Source organism: Vanellus vanellus, assembly GCF_965231255.1.
Source record: "Vanellus vanellus genome assembly, chromosome: 16".
Lineage (NCBI taxonomy): Eukaryota > Metazoa > Chordata > Aves > Charadriiformes > Charadriidae > Vanellus > Vanellus vanellus.
This window is the reverse complement of record NC_138921.1, coordinates 7,798,645-7,819,156: the sequence shown is the minus strand read 5'-3', so window position 1 is coordinate 7,819,156 and position 20,512 is coordinate 7,798,645. Positions and strand designations below refer to the sequence as shown.

The window sequence follows — 20,512 nt, the reverse complement described above, 5'->3', positions numbered from 1 at the left end:
TTGGAATAAAATGTTTAAAACAGTAGTCACTAAGTTAGTGTTTCTTTTTTCAAGCAACTGTGCTTGGAACCAAATATTCAAGCACTTGGGAGTAATGGGATTCTTATGTAAAAATGATCATAACTCTAATCTCATCTGAAATTCTTTTCAGTGCATATGTTCACTGCAATGCTTTTCTGTAAATGGCTGTGAGTGTGAAGCACAGAAATAGTATTTTTATGGGGAGAAAGGGGAAAGACTTGCCAAGGGGCTAAGTGGAATGATAAATTGCTTGCCCATTGAAATTATGGGTATCCAGTTTCTTGCATTTTGCAGCAGCGAGAACAGATGAACAATTTTGTATTTACAAGTGTGCAAGAGGTGCATGCACACACGCAGCTCAGCTCTTACCTTGCTTAAGAAGGAATGCAGCAAAAAGCAGATTTCACAGCTGCTTGATCAGTCAATTTAAGAGGAAATACTTTACACTGAACTGTATGGCAAATAGAAATAACATCCAATAATGATAACTCACAGAGGAAAGTGACTAGGAAAAGCAAATGTCCTGATCAGAATATATGTAAAGTTGTAATTTCATTTTAGGCTGCCTTATCCTCGATGATATCTGTGTCATCTTCTCACTCCCCCAGTTCATTGCTTGGATGGCTCTGCCACCTCCGGATCCACAGTTTGTTCTCAGAGGTACTGGTGCTGCAGTCCACACTCTGCATTTTTCCTGTGGCAACCAAGAACCTGATGTGCCCATTCTTTTCTCTGGGTAAGTAAACCAGGATTTCTGGCTGAGTTGAGCATTGTAGGGACGTTTCCTTTAAAAACAAAGTGTGTTATTTAGATAAATTGTATCTGGAGAAAACAACATGCAAAACTGTCTTATCAGATTGTCTGCAGTGGTCACACTGAAAGCGTCTGTTCTTGCTGCCAGGTCTGAGAGTGGGTTTGTCCATGTCTGGAACCTGAAAACACACAGAGTGGATACAGCACTGGATGGCCATGGAAGAAAATCTGTATACTGTGTGGAGACAATGGGTGGTAAAGACAGGCTCCTCAGGTTAGTAAAGCAGGCAAAAAACAGTGAAATTCTTCTTGTTTCTGTGATGTATAGGACTGAAGAAGTTAAAAAAAAAAAAAGGAATCTAGGAATCTCTTATTTCTGGAGTCACTGAAAGTCTCTCCAAGCACATATGGAAATGTACAGAAGTAAAAAAATACAGAAAAACTGTAGAACAAAAAGTGGAAAAAAGGATATAATTAATTTCTTTATGATAGATATGAGACAACGTCACAACAACTTGGGGTCCATAGTGTCCTTATTACTGCATTGAAATCAGGTGAGGTCTTTTGGTAAAGGAAATACTGGGATTTGAAGTTGACAAATGCTTCACAACTGGTTCTCAGGGAAGATCAAAATTGATATAAAGAGTATATAAATAGAGGGGAGAGGGGAAAAAAGGTAAGGAAGGAAGAGTCAGAGATGGAGAATGGAAGGCTGAAAATGATCAAGAAGGCTGAGTTGCACGCCTTTGCTTTGTTGCAAATTTTTTTCTGTTCTCGTTTAGCAAGGGAAGGTTGGGAAGATTTGTGTACTTTGGATTAGACAGGTGATCTAGAGTAGATGCCAAAGTGTCTGTATGACTAGGAGGTGTTCTGACATGTTTATCTAGAGAAGACATCTCTTATAATATACAGTGGAACTCATTAGCATTTATATTTGTTATCTGCTTAAGTACAATTATCAACACTCTCCCCCATAAAATTGTATTGAATGAGCATTGCTTGTATAATTATAGAGTTTTTCCATACCTCTATTTTTGCTGTGTATATATATATAACAGTTCACTCACATAGCAGTGCAATTCTAAGACAGCAGTTACCTGTATTTTTTGTCTGTTTTAGAGCTGAATCACAACTTTCTTGCAATACCACATTGTTTGTATGCCCAGTGCTATGAATGTTGTGACAGTTTGTCACTCAGATGGGAGTTTCTGTACTGATGTTGAAGAAGCCCCAACAGTCTGTAGATTTGTATCTACCCCTGTTCAGATTTCATGCTTCTGTTGGGTGATACTGCTAATTAAAATAAGAAACAGATAAGGGATTTTTGATGACTCCTTGTCCCAGATGATAACATGAGGACACATATCCTGCGCTACTGTGGTTTGTGGATTGGAAGCTTCTCCACCGCGGTACTTTGTGTCAGAGCCAGTGGGATCATGTAAATGTGTAGCAATTGATGCTGTGCCCTTTGTCTGTCCTCCTTGGTCTTACTGCCTGGGACCAACACGCAGACTTTTCTGTGGGATGAGAGGTGTGCAGAGGAGTCTCTGCATGAGCTGCACTCATGGGGCAGCCGCTGGTTCTCTGGTTTTGGGTGTTTTAACCACAGCGTTTCATCATTTAATTCCTGCTACTCATAGCACTGCCAGTCCCTCTCCTGTTGTGTCCCCCCACACACAGTCGTAACACTCTTCTGTGCCCTCCCCGTGTCTGTGGGAAGTTGACCACTGAATAACTGTAGCTTTTTATTTAGCTTTGATGCAGTCTTTGTTGTCTTGTTATTTGTCTTTCCACTGTCAACACACCTGACATTTCTATTTCTTTGCTAGGGAGAGAGAGTGTTAAATGTGTTACTCTCTGGATCCTTTTGTTTCCTTTAAATTAGGTCTAATCAATGGTAAAAAGTGAGTATTTTTATGATGAAAATGTTCAAATACTCGTGAGACTTCATAAATATATACGCATGTATAAATAACGTAACTGTGTTTGATCAAGTCTCTCTTCACAAGGAAACATGACTAACTGTGACTGTATCTGACTGACACTCGGGGCCTCCCTCCTCGCGGTAACTTTTGAACCTATTGGCCAGTTTTGCAGTCAGCAGAAGGGTGGTGGTCTCCATGATACATTTCATGAAAGACCTAATTAACACCACCACAGAAGCTGTACTAAGCTCATTCCTTTATGGCATGTTAAAGACCCAATCTTGAGATACTAACCTGTAGGAAGCCAGGCTTCCTCAGACCTGCTGCTCATGAGAACTTGTTTTACTCTAACAGTCAGGGTCGTGACCAGAGGATCTGCTTATGGGATTTGGCAGAGGGACGGACTGCAGTGACGGATTCTGTCTTCACGGAGCATGTGGGATTCTGCAGATGCTCTCTGTTAAAGGTGGCACAGGAACGCTGGCTAATGGCCATGGCAGCCAAAGCCCTGGAGGAGGTAGGAAATATCTCTTTTTCTGGTGCTTGGGAGATTGTTACTGTTTTTGAAATGAGATAGTTCTGAAGGGGAAATGTCATTGCTCTTAAATACTTTGCTCCAGAGAGGGCAGCACAAGGAACCTTTGGGGGTTCTTATCACCAATTTTACCTGCCAGAAAGATGACTGAATTATATAACTTACACTCTAATAACAAGGATATCACCCCAAGATTTGTCTGACATTTAAGTGTTTGCAGCTGCTGCTGGTCTTTCATGCGCAGGAGTTTTGAAAACTCCTCTGGTGCTGCTGAATACTGTTAAAGGGGAACAAGGGTCCTTCTGGGGAACTAGTGGTCAGAAAGTCTGTCATCAGGTGGAGGTACTCATCTTCCATCTGAAGCTGAAAGTTGTGTTTGGTGAGAGAAGGGGAGGCGCAGGTGATTTGTAATGCGGTATGTGGTCTTTCACCTCAGGCTAATTCTTTAACTGATACTTCGGCTGGAAATAGTTGAGTTACTATTAGCAGCCAGAGGTTTGCTCAGTGTGAGATAATTGTAGGGTCCGTTTCAGTTCCTACTGGATAAGTCCACATCTAATGCCCATTATCACAGCAATCACTGACTGACAGCTTTGTTGGCAATTTCCACTTCTGCATTGTAGAAATCGTATTTTTGTTTTCTTTGAAGGACTTTTTGAGGATATCACACAAAAATAAATTATTTCAACTACTTGACATCAAAATACCAAAAATATGAAAGAAAATAAAAAAGTGGCATAATATGAAAAGAAATATTATAGCTAATAGCAAATTGTTCGTGAGCATAAAAGGTCACATGGTTTTCTGGACTATAGGATGCGTATCTTGAAACTGAAAGTTGCATATTTTATATACGAAGTAATAAGTGGGAATGGTGCCTGTGTTGCAAGAAAACATGAACTTTTTATTATTCAGAAGTTAAGCACGTATTTAAGTACTTTGTTGGCTCACAGCCAAAATGTTCAGCCTTTTACAGAACTGAGTAAGCCTGTAGACACAACCACTGTACCAGTAAATACAACCATTTTAAGTCTGGTACCTTGTTCTGATCAAACAAAGAACTCTCCATTTTACAGCAGTGGTCAATAATATATGTAAGTCAAACAAAATTGACAAGTGCATTCTTGTGTCAGCTGGAGAAGCGTTTTTGCATCAGGCAAAGAGTACGCACACACGTTCTGGTAATGAATTAAATAATCATCTGATCCAAAGAGAAGACATTTACCCCAATGTCTCTTACAGCTCATCTCTGTTTTATTTTCATGTATTTGCCTGGGCCCTGCAAACTGATAATAATTTGCTGTCTCCTGAGGTAAAAGAGTTCCACTCTGTGTGTGAACCTTTACATTAGAACTGTGTCAGGTTTCAATAAATTCACATAAGCTCCCATAATATATAGTGCTTCCAAATAGGCAGCACTGTGTGAGACACAGTACATTTGCAGCTTATGATTAAAATTAAGACTTAATAAGTGTTTATGCTTGGCTGGTGCCCAAAAAAAGAGTAATTTTGTCTTAAAGCAGGTTCAGTCCATAAATAATGAGATCTGAACAGGCATTTATTTGTTCATGATTGCATTTAAATCACCAATTATGAGTTACACGCAGTTTTCTTGCCAATTTGCCAGAAACATGTTAAAAGCTTTATTAATGTGAAAAAGAAAAAGGGTGTGTTTCCTTGTGGCCAGTTTTAGCCACCCAGGAACACTATTAACCTGAGGCAAAGGCAAATCTTTCTCCTATTAAGCAAAACCAATATAAACACAGAACTTCAAGTTTTAGGTTACAGTTGTCAAAATATATGAAATGGTATTTATTTCTAAGGCTCAGTTGCCTCTAATGTAGACAGTCTCTGGAACTGTCAGTCTAGCATAGTCAGCTCATGCCTGCGTGCTTTCTGCAAAAAGCTTTTCTCATCATTGTGTTTTTCTTTGTCCTTTGCAAGTCCAACTGTAGCCCTTGTACCAGTTCATCCCCTTTTAATCAAGGTAAAGCAAACGAGTGTTGGTTTGGCTTTATTTCTTTTAACCTGCAGAAGTGCATTTATCACAGTTGCAGTTTCAATCTTGTCCAGGAGGCAATGCCCTTTGGAGAGCCAGTGATGAAAGACACAAGAGGAGAGCAGGTCATCTTCATATTCAGAGCCCATTTCCTGCAATAGCTAAATTGGTCATTGTGCTGATAGCAAGAAAGTTGCCAAGAGAAAATCATCTTTTGTTAAGAGTGTAGCTCCAAAGAACCAGAATTCCCACGTGATCAAGCTTTGGTCTGTTCATAGGTTTGGTCTACATATTGGATGGCTCTTTGCTGTAGTCTCCATTCCTCAAATCTGGAAAATAGTTTCCTGCTCCATTGCTAAGTGGCTTTAGGAAGTGTTCTTTACATTGTGTTTAGTACATTGTCGACTTGCAGTCCTAGAGTGCAGCTGGCTTTTGGCAGGCTAGCTGACAACCTGTAGAAGTAGGAAGATGTTCTGGCAAGCTTTGAACTAAAGGTATGGGACTGGAAAGCCATCGCAGCTGCCGTGGCCTTGATTGATAGCTCCCAGAGGAGCCATATTTGTGTAATACCTCATCTCAGATGCTTAAGGAAATTCGCATGGCTGGGGCTGTCCAGCGGCACTGCTGGGCTTTAGCACATTCTGAAATCTGAATTCTGATACTGGATTTATCAAATGTTTGAAGTCCTTTAATTTTACAAGATAATGCAGACCATTGTTTATTTAATTAAAATAAAAGATCACCCCAGTGATTAAGTATGCATTTGAGAAACAGCAATGTTCCTGGTAGCAAGTTTTTGATACCTAAGTAATTCTATTTCTCCATAGTTCCAGGCTTGAGAATCAGTCCAGAGTGAGGCGCTTCCATGTCAATCAAGAGACTCAAAGCTAGAAAAAAAATTAGCAACAGAGATGGAGAAAGGGGAAAGGGAGAGGAAGCAGGGAAGTGTTTTCAGATTAAGCAGTCTGCAGTATTATCTAGTGTGTGCACAATATCATCTTCTGTATGGAAACAAGAGTATAATACAGATTAAATACCAGAGTGGAAGAAGAGGATGTGTTCGTTCTAGCAGTTTTGTCTGGTCTTTCCTAAAGGAATGCATTTATTTAGATGGCTGTAGATCCCCCTACAGCTCCAACTTTAACACACATTCCTCAGTTTCCTCCAGACAGTTTTTACTGGAAGAGCTTACACTAGCCGTAATCACCTTAAAGGACTTGTGTTTTTAACAGCAGAATTTTGACCTGGAGCCTGACCAAATACTCGTGTTTTCCTGATGTCAGGTTCAGGTTTTGGAGCTCCCATCCAAGACATCAGTCTGTACCTTGAAGCCAGAGGTGGGTGCCAAGCTGGGCATGCCCATGTGTCTGAAATTATGGCAGGTAAGGCAAGAGCGCCTGCTAATTGTGAAATGTTTTCCCTGTGATTCATTTTATATGAAGCACATGAATCTTTCTTCACTTGGATTTTGATTTATTATCAAACCAATCAAGTAATTATACTATTAAAGGGGGGAAAGATTTGTGAACATCCTTAATGTAACTTTCAGAGCTTTCCAAGCTTTAATGGAAGATTTGCAATTGCTCAGGGAAAGCTTTGTATCCTTAGGATAGATACGGTTTTTGCATCAATCAAGAGGAAAATGAGTGACTTACCAAAGCCAGTTGTTTGATATGGTTTTTCGCTGCATTAAGAATGATGAGAAATGATTGGGTTACTTAAAAACAGTGATTTTAATAGCAGGTTACATTCACTTCAATGCCCTCAGGACAAGGAAGCACTCTATGAACATTGTATTCCAGACATAAAATAGGAACAAAATATTTATGGTTGTATTGACTTTGGACATAAAAGTAAATAAAAGCAGTTAAGGAAAAAATGCCACATTTGCAGAGTATTCAGCAAATAATGTTTATGGGGTGCCACCAGTGAAAGACAAGTAATACAAAAAGGTGGCAGCAGAGGGAGGAAGGAGTTTAGGTGATTGGCACTAAGTCTCCAAAGAATTGGTGGCAAAACCAATTCCCAGTTTAACCCCCTGACCATATACAAGTTATAGGTCTGCAGTTACCATCCAAGCTCATTTCAAGTATGTTATTTATTCCTGCAGGTTCATCTGAACTTTTGTATTGGTTTCAGTTGAAAAAATATCAATCAATCAGTTGTGAATTTGAGGCCTTAGTGTCTTCATTCAAGGTCTTGAGCCGACTGAAGTCAAGAGGAATTCAGTCGCTGACTTCAGACAAAAGTAGGAGAGGCCACAGTTCAAGTCCCATCCTGTAATTAAAAACTAGAAAAAAAAAAATAGAAGGAAAATTAAATAGACTGATTAGGCTTTTATTAAACAGAAAGTTTCTCCTAAAAATGCAATGAAATGAATGGGGCTTTCTGTCTCCTTGATATATTTTAATAAGATAACTGAGGAAATGTTCAGTGTTGAAAATTTTGTTGCCTGTATAAAAAGTCCTTTGTCTTGACATATTTTCTACATGCATTAATATTGCAATTCCTATAGGAAGCAGAGCAGGTGCAGAGTCTTAATTTTATGTAGTTTTTAATTTTGTTGCCAGTGGGAATAAAGCAGAGGACTGGGAACTGGGAGAGGTAAACTATTCCATGCAAATTCTGGCTATGGGAAGTCACCACAACTTCCTAGACTGCAACAGGCTAGGATAGATAATCCCGTACAGTCTCACAGCTGTATTTGCTCTTTTACAAATGTGTGCAACTCGGTTTAAAAGAACAGGGGAGGAGGATACTCTTAAGGGCAAATAATTGTATGTGGTGTACCAAAGTGATGCTCGATGTTGTTTTGTGGTTTTACTGGAAGTGCCTCGCCGAATAACCCTGTAGCCATAAAAGCAGAAGAACGCAAGCTACCCCAGCTGCACCCCTTCCTGAATAGAGGCCATCCAGGATTTCTTTGTACATTACTGCATTGGGCAATATAGACATACCCAAGAGATGAGCACTCCCCAGCCCATCGTTATGGGCAACATGTTGCCTAAGAGACTGTTTGACGTTGCTTATGGCACAATAAATTAACAAGTTGAAACAGAAGCTGACATGGAGAGAGCCACATAATAGTCTGAAGGAAGTATGCTCAGGGTTGTTGTCCAATAAGAGTTTGGGGGCTGCAGCTGGGTATCATCATATATATCTGCATACCAATAAAAAAAAATCCATGTATCACGTAAACACCACACCTTACCAGCAGCAGCATGAATTAGAAACTTTACTATAAAGCAGAAGGAAATTGAGGCTTGTAGATTAAACCTCACTGGCTTCTAAGTTGAAAAGCTGGTGGCTGTTGGCTTGAAACTTTATTTTGTCTCATTTTACTAGGTCTGTCCTTAGATGTATTAGTTCATTCAATGTTTTTTTTTTTTTCCTTCTGAGGGTTCATATTCTTAACTACATCGTCCCTCCAGCTTCACACCTTCCTGCTATTACTAATTGGGTGGGGTAGGATTTGCAGGAGTAAGGATAGTCTTCCCTTAATTCTTTTTCACTCCTTGGGGAAGGCATCATGTTGCGTAATGGTGCAAACAAAATAATTCAACAGGAATAATACATGTAGAAACTGGAAACACAGTTATTACTTTATATAAACTGTAGCAATTATTCCTGTTGAGTTGACAGCAAATCACCTTTTCTTCCTTCCTTGACAGTTATCCAAATGCAACAACAAAATTTTCTGCTTAGGAAGAACAATGATTTATAATTTAATTTTTCCACTGAAACCAAAACATGAATGGTGAAGACTTTTCACCAGAAGTGTCCGTTATTGGGAACTGAAATAAATAGGCTGTTGTGAACCACTGCTTGGTGAGTCCAGGCATCAGACTGAGAGCTGCTCTGATCTTTCAATAGCTTTTATTGTTTAAGTTCAAGTATATGTACTTATTGAAATATTACGCTTCATATGGTTAGGGAAAGTCAGGAAGAAGCAAGGGAGAACTTCATTTAATAGAAAACAATACTTAGTTTTTAAAGTAGACCAGTCTTAGATCTCACCTGCAAATCACTGGTTTTCAAATCTAAGCTAAGATACCCACAGCACACAACAACAACAAAAAAAGGCTTTGCTTGGCATTTCTCATAATGCTGAGCACTCACCTGTCTTTCTTATCTTAATGAGGGTTATGAGCACCTACAAAAGCTCGCCATCCCATTTGGAGAAAGGCAGAGGAGCTGACCCTGCCCATCCATATCTTGTTTTGTTGGCTAATGAAAGCTATACCTTGTGTAGAGCCCCAGGACTCTGGAGGAGTCATGTGCTCATAGAAGAGCATTACAAATAATTGGGGGGGGGCTGTATGCCCAAACTGCAGGATTTTTTTAAACTTAATTGAAATACCTATGAAATACTTTGGTTTGCTTTGAAGGTGTTACTCTTTATTAAATATAAATAAAATCAGGAATGTTAGTTTCATTCAGATTTTTTTTTTAACTTTTCCCCTGGTATTAAAAATCAGGTAATCTTCATCCAAAATACCTGGTAAGTTAACATTAATTCACATATATTTGACATATATGCATTCATTGCTCTGATGTTATATTATTTTAGCAAATCAAAAATGTGATAGAAAAATTGTACACATGCTGGGGCATTACAAGGCACCTTCTTTATGGGCCTTTCTAGCCAGAGCAAGCTTCCTACCTTTCCAAAAGAAAAGGGTTCTTAAAGCAAGGAATGAGGCTCCTGCAGGAAGGATCCCAGGTGTGGGCAGACCTGTTCAGAAAGATGATGTAGGGCACTTCCCCTTGGTTTCCCTCTTTTAAGGGGCAATTTTCTTCCCAGCTTAGTGAGATCCATTCCACATTTAAAGACTTCTTTAGGGTGAATAAATCTGAGAAAGAACATGAGGCTTTTACCCAGCAGTCTTATTACCTAGACCACCCATCTCTTGTTAGTTTAACTCCCCCTAGAACAAATAATAACCAGTGGGAGAATAGCCTGGACCATTTATAGAGGCAGTGAGCCTTTGGCCACTGCAGGTTTGTATCATGACGTTGACAGCCAGCAAGTTTGAAGAACCTCATTCAACAATGTGATGCCAATAATTAATTGTTTGTAAATGTCCTTTACCTTTATTTTGAACTGAATACCAAGCAAACAAATCATGTAGGATCAGACAATGTTTGGAAAGAGCTGAATAAGCTATTGGATACATTTCTTAGGGTAAGATGTCCCTGCATGAGGTGGTCATAATCCCAATGTCTATTTTGCTGTTTCTTCTCCCATTAAAGAAATCACTGGCATTAACAGATGCTTGTTTTTTAGTTGATTTTCATTAGGGATTTGCATCTTCACTCACATAACCGGTTACTGCTTACGGGGTCATTAGTCTTTTGGCTGGAGCAATGATGAATATTTTCCTTAAGTGTGACATGTAATCTAGTAATGTTCCCTTCTTTGAGTTATTTCAGAGGCTTAAATAAATTAGGTGTCTGCCCAGGGTGCCATGCCCTTTGGCCTGTGACATCATTAATCAAAATAGCTTTCAATTGGTTACAGTGCGATTCGGGCGCCCATTAACCCCTTGGTGACTCACCCAGAGATTCCTGAGGAGAGGTTCAGTGTTTACCTTTAAGCACTGTGGTGCACTTGGGTAAATGATCCCTGTGTGTAACCCTACACTTGGCAATGTGAAACCGGGATCTTTAAGCATGGCACTTCTTTCAGGGTCCATAAAGGTTTGTATAACTTGATAGTAACTCAGCTGCGCTCAGTACTTTTTTTTAAGGAGCACAAGCAAAGTTCAGGCCATGAAGTAAAACTTCTGAAAACTTCAGGCAGCCTTTTTTCACATGTTGTAGAGAGCAATAGTTTGGATTTTCAGAGAGACATTTTCTATATGTGTGGTTTAGATATATGTATTATGTCTATAAAACATAAAATTGTATATTCTATATGTATGTTTTAGATACGTATTATATCTATAAAACATAAAATGTTATATGTAGATTTAAAAATCGTAAGTGCATGTCAGCAGCTACCTAGTAATGCTTTCTGTAAGTGGATGGACTATCAAGATTTCACATTCAGACTTCTAAACTTTTCGCTTCTACACCAGTCAGCATTTTCATTTATTTTCCTGGTGCTTGGACTGAAACCTACCTGGGGATGGTAATTTTCCTAACAGACTATATACTTTTCAAACAATTTTACTTTTCTCTTGATCAGCTCAACTGTGGTTCACAACCTTTGCTTCTGGCTGGCTATGAAGATGGATCAGTGGTCCTTTGGAATTTGTCAATGGGAAAAGCGTTGAGCCAACTTATTTGCCACCAGGAGCCAGTGATGAGCCTTGACTTTGACTCGGAGAAGGCCAAGGGGATCTCAGGCTCATCTGAAAAGGTGCTTAGCATCTGGAGCCTCAATGAGCAACAGAACCTCCAGGTCAGGATCATTGGCCCTCTAGTGTCATTTATCCCACTTTGCACTAACAGTTTGATAGACTAAAAAAATATTTAGTCATGAAGAGGAGTTGTTGCAGATCTCTAGCTAATTAATCACAGACTGGTTAGAATGTCTGTGCTATGTGACTAGACTTAGCAAAAGATGGTGAGGATTTAAAAAAAAAAAAAGAAAAAAACCTCTCTCACATGTTTCTGGTTTTACCAAAGTTGCAACAGGCACACAAGCCTAGCATTACTCAAGCCATTGCCTCTGTATCTTCATTTATCAAGTTAGTAGTATTCAGCTCTCAGAATGTCCTAAACATTATAAATGAGTTATAAAAATGAGAAACAAAGGATTGCTTTTCCAAAGGTTCTGCTTGAATGGATAGAGGTTTCTTTCCACTGTGGGAAAGACAGAAATATTCCATTAAATACTTCACAAACAAAAGGAGTAGGAGTAGGAGTAGCCCAGCTAGCACCAGGAGGACATGAGGTTTAGGCAACCAACTTCCTTTGGAATCTTTAGAGCCCTAGCCAGAGACAGAGAAAATAAGTTAATTGGATATATCAGTGTGTGTCTGAGATACGCATATCTGGAATGACTGGTTTAGAAGGAGGTCTCAGAATCACCAGTTCAGGCTATGCTAGTGAATGGCAATAAATATTGCTTAATCTAGACAACTTTAGCAAGCGTTCCAACAGTGCCAAGGGGTTAAGTAGTTTTTTAACTAGGTGTGGAAATGCAGTGCGTAAATAAGGCTCATGAAAATTAAAATGGCCATGCATAGCCTCCCCACTGCTGAGTGCTTTAACCTTTTTTTAAAGTGGCAGTTGTCCCCTGAATACAGAATGAAGAGGACCTGAACCAGTCCCTCTGTGCCCCCATGTCATCCTTGAGAAGAGAGCTGCTGGATACACCAGTTCATGGAAGAACAGCAATTGCTTTTACACCTTTGAGATTTTTTAGGTAGTTTGGCAAGCTGATGCTGTTTTCTGAATGGTGGTACAGGAAGAAAAAAGCAAGTGCTTGGACAGCCAACAGTGACTCGTCACCTGGGGGACACTGCGAGGGTGTATAATCTGTTAGGCATCACCACAGAAGTAGCAGTATTGAATGGCAGGCACTAAGACCCTGTGCATGTAGTGTAAATGCATCCCACTGAGATGAAGTTTGGAGGACACAGTGCTCACCAAGGAGAACGTCTGAACTTTAATAAGCAATAAGACACAAAGTAAAAGAGGCACTCTAGACTCTGAATAAGTACAAAAGGTGTTCTAAGCAAACGTGCTAAAGAAGAGTTTTAACAAGTCTGGTACATAATTGTCATAGTTTAGTATTTTTTGACACATTTTCCCTCCTCCTGCCCCAGCCTTTCTTGTCACTGTTGGCACACCTCTGTACCTGGTGTCCTTAGCTCAGGGAAGCAGAAGGAAGGTGAGTAGATAAGTCCCAGTAAGAAACTTGGTATTGAGGCTAGTTTTCTAAGGCCAAGGTGTCAGAAATCTGACATCATGACAGGCTTCTTAACGCTTCAAATACTCTGGTGTAGGAGAGGAAGCTGTTCCTTCATATTAATTATAGCATAGCTTTTTCCTAAATTCAAAGAAAATATTGTTCTCCACAGCACACTTCAGTTATGAGTTAACCGTAATGCAGAGGTACAGGTATGACTCATGGGAAAAATAAACAGTTGTTCACCTGAAATATTCCAGGTATTGTTTTCCACAGGGTATTCACGTTCCCAGGAGATGTAGGATTGGTTACGTCTTCAACACATCACACTGAGAGATAGTAGCTTTTCTCAGAAGAAATTTAAATGCCAAGTATTATAAACTATAAGTTTCTGTGTTTCATGCGTAGTGCGAATGCTCTAATAAAATGCATCTTTCATATGACCACTAGAGATTGTCAAGGACATAGATTAAGCTTTTTTCCACTATTGCATTAATAATATAAACCAGATGGGGATTTTTTTTCCCTGACATTCCAGGTACCTGAGGTAATGGTAGACGTTGGAAAGCCACTCAGTGGCACATTATTTTTATTCTAAAAGGTTTTAATAAGTAAACGTGGTGCATAGCTATCTGCCGTTGGAGAAATAATGACACAATGATGGTACTTCAGCTCTGTTTTAAGTGGCAGTGTTCCAGTGTGTCAATGAATAGATTATGAAGGTAACTTCATAGTTTATTGCTATGGGGAAAGTTTGGTGCATTGTCTTCTACAAGAAAGTTGCTGAAATCATCACTGTTGGCAAATGACTGGATTGGTTATGAGCCTTCTGATTTGGACGAGATAGTGTAATTATGTGATGATGTTTGTGGTAGGATGTAGGAGGTAAACAGCTTCTACAGGTGAATAAACAAAGCAGAACTAAAAAATCTGATAATCACAGAAGCTCCTTTATATATGACAAGAAAAATAAATTTCTATAAGCTGTAATATAAGCATGCACACAAGTTTTGTTGGTTGAGTTGCTGAGGCTTTTCCCTCAAATGCTGAAGCTAAGGCTGCCACTATCTTGGCTATTTTTCTAATAAGAATAGGGCTTAAAGACATGACTTGGGTGTAAGAGAGGGAGATTAAAAAAAAAGAAAAATCATAGATAGTATGTGTTAAGGAGGGGTGAATATCTGTTGGCCTCAGCATGTCAAAATTTCTTAATGCATCTGCTAGTAGATGCAAGTGTCCTTGGTCTTGACTGGCTGAAAGCAGCTCACCTGTTTTTACCTCTTTGTTTTCTTAATTACAAGCTGGTTTTCTAGTTAGGAAATGATGTTGGTATGCGTTTGACTACAGTAAGTGACTGGATGGCACAAATCCTGGCACTAGGATTTCACCTGGCTGCACATACCTTGAGCAAGTTGTTCTGCTTTGTTTTTCTCTCTTGCCTCTTGTATTTGCAGATCATGCACAAATGCCCACTGTTCCCTCATGTTCCATAGCCAAAAGGCATCACCATTATAGGCTTCATTTTCAAGTTGAAGCTTGCTGATGACATGCAATTTTTCCCAGTCACCCTGATTTTGCTGTATGGATCTTGCCCCACATAATTGACAGTAATGATGGGAAGCACCACGCCCAGGATTGGTTATAGCCATTAGCTAATAATCTCAGTTACAGAGTAAGGCCCATCTTATGTTTGCCAGGCTGGTGATGTAAGTAATAAATCTTTCCCTTGCCAGTAGGCATACGCCAACAAAAATCCCACTGAAGCCATGATACCTGAGCTTAACTGGGGAGTTTGGAAGAACATACATCCTAGCAAAATGCACAGGTTTTACAGTAGCAGCCCCACAAAAAGGCCCACATACAGCCTCGTACTGTTCATCAGGCTTGAGCAAAATTTGCTGTCCTCTGTTCTGAATAGGTTGTAGACACATTCATCAGGTGCAGTTTAAAAGAGGAATGTACAGAGCATGCAAGAAGCATGTCAAGTTTCATTTATCCTTTTTTTCTCATCAAGTTGCGCATCTCTTGCTGTTTGAATAAGTAGCTGGGCAGTTGCTATATAGTTGAAAAAGAATTGCTTATAGCTTTGTGCCTGTAAGATTCCAAGATGCATTCAACTGCATCTGAAACCAACTTTGACCAGCATTTCTGGAGTTTTAGTTTTCATACATCCGGTATTATAGTTAAAATTATCTGCAATGAATATAGTCTTTATAATCCCGTACTAACCATGCATCATAAAATGTCCGAGAAGAAGGAAAGCTACTCCGATGTAACATTCTTGTCAATCCTTTCCTGCCTCAGAAAAACAGCAAACAACACGCAGTGTATTAAAACCTGCACTGAATTATATTAAGCTTTGGTACAAGACAGTTACACATTCAGTCTTAAGTGGATGGTGGCATTAACCATTAACCATTTCCAATTGTGCTTATAAATAACAACATTTCAAGGTCAGCATATACTCAAAAGGTATTTTCTGCATTGTGACAAAAGCTAGGCTATTTCAACATGCACACATGCACGTGCACACACGCACATGCTCTGGTGCATATACTGTATGTGTTTCAGAGGTAGACTGCTGACTAATACAAGTTATCTGAGGAGAGAACAGCAAAACTGTATTTTATTGAGCTTTTCCCCAGTGCTTCAGGGGAAATGCATGTCAGTGAAGTGAAAACTTTGCTTCCCAAGGCCTCAGTCTTGTGCAGCCCCAGTGCCTCCTGAAGGAAGCTAAATGCCTTCCAATTTAATTGTGCCCCTCAGAAACTGTGCTCCAGTAGTCTCCAAACAGTAACAAAAAGCTTCCAAGATTGAAATCAATAACTTGGTCATAATCCCCTTCTTGGAATTTGGTGTAAATAAAAGTCTCTTGGGAAGGAGTACTAGAAATACAGATTTCCTGACACTGTAACCTAATTCCTGGAAGCATTCCTTTCTCAAGACTGTAGTAAATGCTACCGCAGCTTACTGGGTTTTTTGTGAGGGGCCATAGTAGCAGAAGTAAGCAGCAGGTAGTTTAAACATCAGCTCAGAATCTCAGCATGGGAATATTGCAGAAGCAGGGAAAATGTCTGGCCATAGCTCTGAACATTGCAGCTCATGCAAGAGTAGCTGGAAGAAAAGAGCAAAGCTGTGTAGTCCGGTTCTCAAAACCTTGACTCAGAGCTTCACTTGTGACAGAATATAAATAGCTTTAAATACAATATAAACTAAAAACATGCAAGGGCTGCTTTTAGTTTTAGAGAATGGTGCTAGAGATAGATAGGCTCAAGTTAAGGTCTTTTTCATCTCTGCTATAATTGTTCTCACTTAAGGTGTCATCCACCATGTGGTAAAAAGCTCCATACTGCCCATGTGATACCCGTGTATAGGGGTGGGCACTATACCTTCTAAAAATCACAAAACATTCCTTTTTCTTCTGTTTGTTTTAAACAATTAGAGCTCATATGTAACTTTCCTACACAGGTTTACAAAACACACAAACTTGTCAACGCTGGCATATCTGGTATCACCATCCGTCCAGACAAGAAGATTTTGGCAACAGCAGGATGGGATCATCGCATCAGAATCTTTGGTTGGAACAAAATGAAGCCCTTAGCAGTGCTGGACTACCACACAGCGACTGTCCATTGTGTGTCCTTCTCAGATCACAAAAACCCCAGCGAGAGACTACTGGCAGCTGGCTCAAAAGATCACCGCATCAGTATCTGGTCAATATATACTCAAACATGACATGTTTTGCACTGTGATAGACTAGGAAAACAGGATTGGTGGAGCAATTCTTTACATCCGGATGTGGGGAAGCAGTAGAATGTATTTCCAGGCTGAAGTAAGAGTTCTAGGTTAATTCTTATGCTGCTTGTTCAAGCTGCAAGTTTTGCTTTCCAGAGAGGGAAGTGTATTTTTAAAATGCATAACAAGCAGAGCAAGCCCAGTCACAAAGGAAGACACAGAACAAGTCACTTTGAGTTCTGCTACAGGCTTTGCAACAGCTTTTCTTTGGCAGGTTGCTTAAATAACTCGTGCCAATATCTTCTTTGGTGAAAAAGGACTGGAATCCCTCAGACTGTGGTGGGGGCAAAATACATCTGTTTGTAAGTCATTTATGTATCCAAGAATCTGAATCAGAGTAAAATATCACTCTTTCTTGAAAATTTATACCCATTAAACCACCTCCAGTGGTTTCTCATTGACAGTTACTTTTTCTTCCCCGTAACTGAAAGGCTATCAGACCAAGCTTGATTTGTTCACACTTCTGTCAGTTTCTAACTTAAACCAACAGCCAGGAATGTGACTAGGGACGGCCTTTGGCATTTATGAATTTCATTATGTCTCCTGTCACCTCAAGCCTCACAATTAATCACAAGAAAGAAAGGGGAAAAAATCTTCCCCTGCACTGCACTGCAAAGCTACGTAAAGCCTTTTACAGAGCCAGCGCTAAATCCTTTCCATAGACTGACTAGCTGAAGGATTTAAACTCAGCAATCCAATTAGCGCCTTTCTCCTTGGAGAGTTAGGGGTAAGTTTCAGCATGGCAAGCCTGGGATTCAGCTGCACAAGTCCCATTAACATTTAGGGGAATTGCATGGATAAATCCTTATCCACACAGTGCAAATGGCTCCATTAAGTTGTCGTCTCTACAATCATGGAAGCTGAAATTCATTCATGAAGGTTTTTTTTTTGTTTGAATCATAAAGCAGCATTTGCATTCTTTTAAAGCATATTAGATGTACAACAGTCTGTTTGTAGCCATCTTACTGTTTTATTCAGTCACAAAGTTACAGTTACAACTGTCCCACTGAAGCAATTGGCAAGGGCCAGTTTGATAAAAAGGAGGTGGCCTGGAAGCTAGAACTCAGGTTTACAAACCAAAGTGTTCTGTGTCCAGGCTGTGCACTGTTGATACTTTATTGGAAATAGTTGTTGCTGCCTCTGTACAGAGCTGGACATCAACAAAAAAGTCTCCAGAATTGTAGTGAACAGCAACATCAAAAGACTTCAGAAATTATTTCAGGGAAAACACACAAGCAAATTAAGGTCTGGGTCTGCCATCCAGCTGTGCTTTACAGGCAGAGAATACTGTTGGACTAAAAGTCTTAAGCACTGACACTGATCTTCTTTCCATTAAAACACAGAAACAGGATGCTGCTGCCAGGCTTTTCACAATAAAACTTGGCCTTACACATTTTGGAGTGTGAGAGCACTTTAAATAATGCATTTCTTTGATTGTTTCTTTACTATTCAGTAGCTGCATGGGGGATCACATTGCAGTTGAAAGTTAAAGCCTAAGTTTGAGTGTTCCTGAGTGAAGGGGAGGTGCTAGTGTCATTACATCGACCAGAGTTGCATAGATGGTAAGTGCTTCATCTCCAGCCATCATCCACCTCCCACACAGGGGAGGAGCTACCTACACCGTGCAGCAACCTTATGGAATGGGACAGGGTCTTTCTCCACAAACCTGCTGCTGGAAGAAACCTTTTTTCTTTTTTTCCCTTTCTTAAAGTAGGTCAGAATCAACATAGAAAAACAAACAAATAAATAAATATGGAAAACATTGTCATGTGTGGTCCAAGGACCTGTCATGGGGAGTTTGCAGAGAATCCCTTTTGGCTGTCCTGTCTCGTACGGCACCGCACATGAAGCCTGTCAGGCACCCTTGAGTTTGGTGTCTCACATTTGAGTGGTGCCCTGCAAGCAGAATTTAATGAAATTCTGCTGTATGAGCACAGTTTCACAATCACTTTATTTTTAATAAGACATAACCCAGTGGATACATGCTTGTGCTTTAGCTTCCTCTCCACTTAGATTATAATAAATAAGTTAAATATTAAATAAGGAGTGGTAGAATTGAAGTCTCCATCTGCTCAGGAGAGTGCCCTGCCCTTTAACCTGTGTAATCACTACACCTTTTAATCAACAAGCTCCATACTCAGCACACCGCTTGCTCTGAATGCCTTGAGCACCTAATGCTGCAGGGCCCTCGGGAGGCTCCAAGGCATTGACACAGCCCGGCTTCTGCTCCTGGCACGGTTGGCTCTGGGGCTGGCTCACAGCTACCCTCACTCAGTGTTTCTCTCCTGTGTGCTAGACCTCAGGTCCCAAAGCAGGACGCAAAATGTGTCTTTAATGAAGGCCTGGGCATCTTACAGTCACAGTAGGAAATAACTTTTGATGCAAATACTATGATATTGGCACAGTGGCAGCCCCCTAGGAAGAATGGATTAATCCCTTGTGTCTTAGTAAGAGCGCTGTTAGGTCAGAGCCTGAAAGTTAGGAACTCGAGTATATTCTTTTCTCTGAAAAATGCCATTTACTGTCAATGCTGGTGTCTAAATTAATTATGCATATTCACAAGGGATGTTTAGATTTACTAACACGTCTTTTGGAAGATACTCTAAAGATTACTATATGCCTTCACACCAAACTTACCACCCTTTGCTGGGGGTTAAATATTTATGTTTGTCTGACTAGGTAGATTTAAAAATAAACTCAGTCATGCAAATGCAAATTGAAAATGAGGGCATGAACTGCATCTGTAATCTTACTAGCAGACAGACACAGGTAAAGAGTTTCATCAACTTCAAGAGGAAGAACATGTTGCAGATCTGCTTGCAAGAACAGACCCATCCTATACTTATTTACTTCCCATTACCAAAGCACTATACATGTGACACTTTTGCACATTACAACAATTAATTCATTAACACTTTACATCACAACTGATTTTATTTAAACACTCAGTAAAGGGATTTTTTTTTCCACATTATAGTTTCCTTGAAATGAGCAACCAGACTACATTAGTTTGATTTAGAGTTGAGCCTAAATGCCATAGTTTGAATATGAATTACAGTCTTCTAAAGTTTATTTGTTTAAGGAACTGACCTGGACTTTCCCAAAGTAGAATGATTTCCAACAGGAAAGACATTCTATATTGCTATAGACCATACGATACAGTTGTCTGATTGCATCTAGGAAATTAACAAGTCTTTTTTTCTGGGAAAAAAAAAAAAAATAAAGCTTTTTACAATTGTAACATGAGCATGCTTATCAGCCAAGATTTCAGCTGACTTGCTAGCAGGAAGGCTGTGAGTGAGGAGCCACCTTAAGCTGCTGGAGTTAGCTCTGGAATCTCACCTGCCAGAAAGGAACAGGGCTAGCCTGTACCTCACCTAAAGGATTCAGGAGTGAAGGTGGTGACAGCTAAATTACTACAAAAGGCTTCCTCCCAAGAATCATCATCTTTGGCACTGTGAGAGGGAAGAAAGGAACCAGCATTCATAAACTAATAGAAATAAATCCCAAACACTAGCATTTGTGCAGCAATTACATGGAATATTTATCACCACTGGAATGAATGGTGATCTCTGACCCTCTAACATTTTTTGCAAATGAATCCATTAGTTCCAACTCCTTTC

The 20,512-nt window shown here is 39.8% G+C and overlaps 1 protein-coding gene across 1 annotated transcript; it reads left to right on the top strand.

Moving 5' to 3' along the window:
* Nucleotides 1–626: 626 nt before the first annotated feature.
* GNB1L (G protein subunit beta 1 like) lies at nucleotides 627–16,830 on the top strand. The gene is made up of 6 exons (XM_082491755.1): nucleotides 627–757; nucleotides 923–1,048; nucleotides 3,054–3,216; nucleotides 6,517–6,615; nucleotides 11,424–11,639; nucleotides 16,563–16,830. Exons 1-6 carry the CDS (start codon nucleotides 642–644, stop codon nucleotides 16,827–16,829), a joined length of 987 nt encoding a protein of 328 aa, XP_082347881.1. The 5' UTR covers nucleotides 627–641; the 3' UTR covers nucleotide 16,830.
* Nucleotides 16,831–20,512: the final 3,682 nt, after the last annotated feature.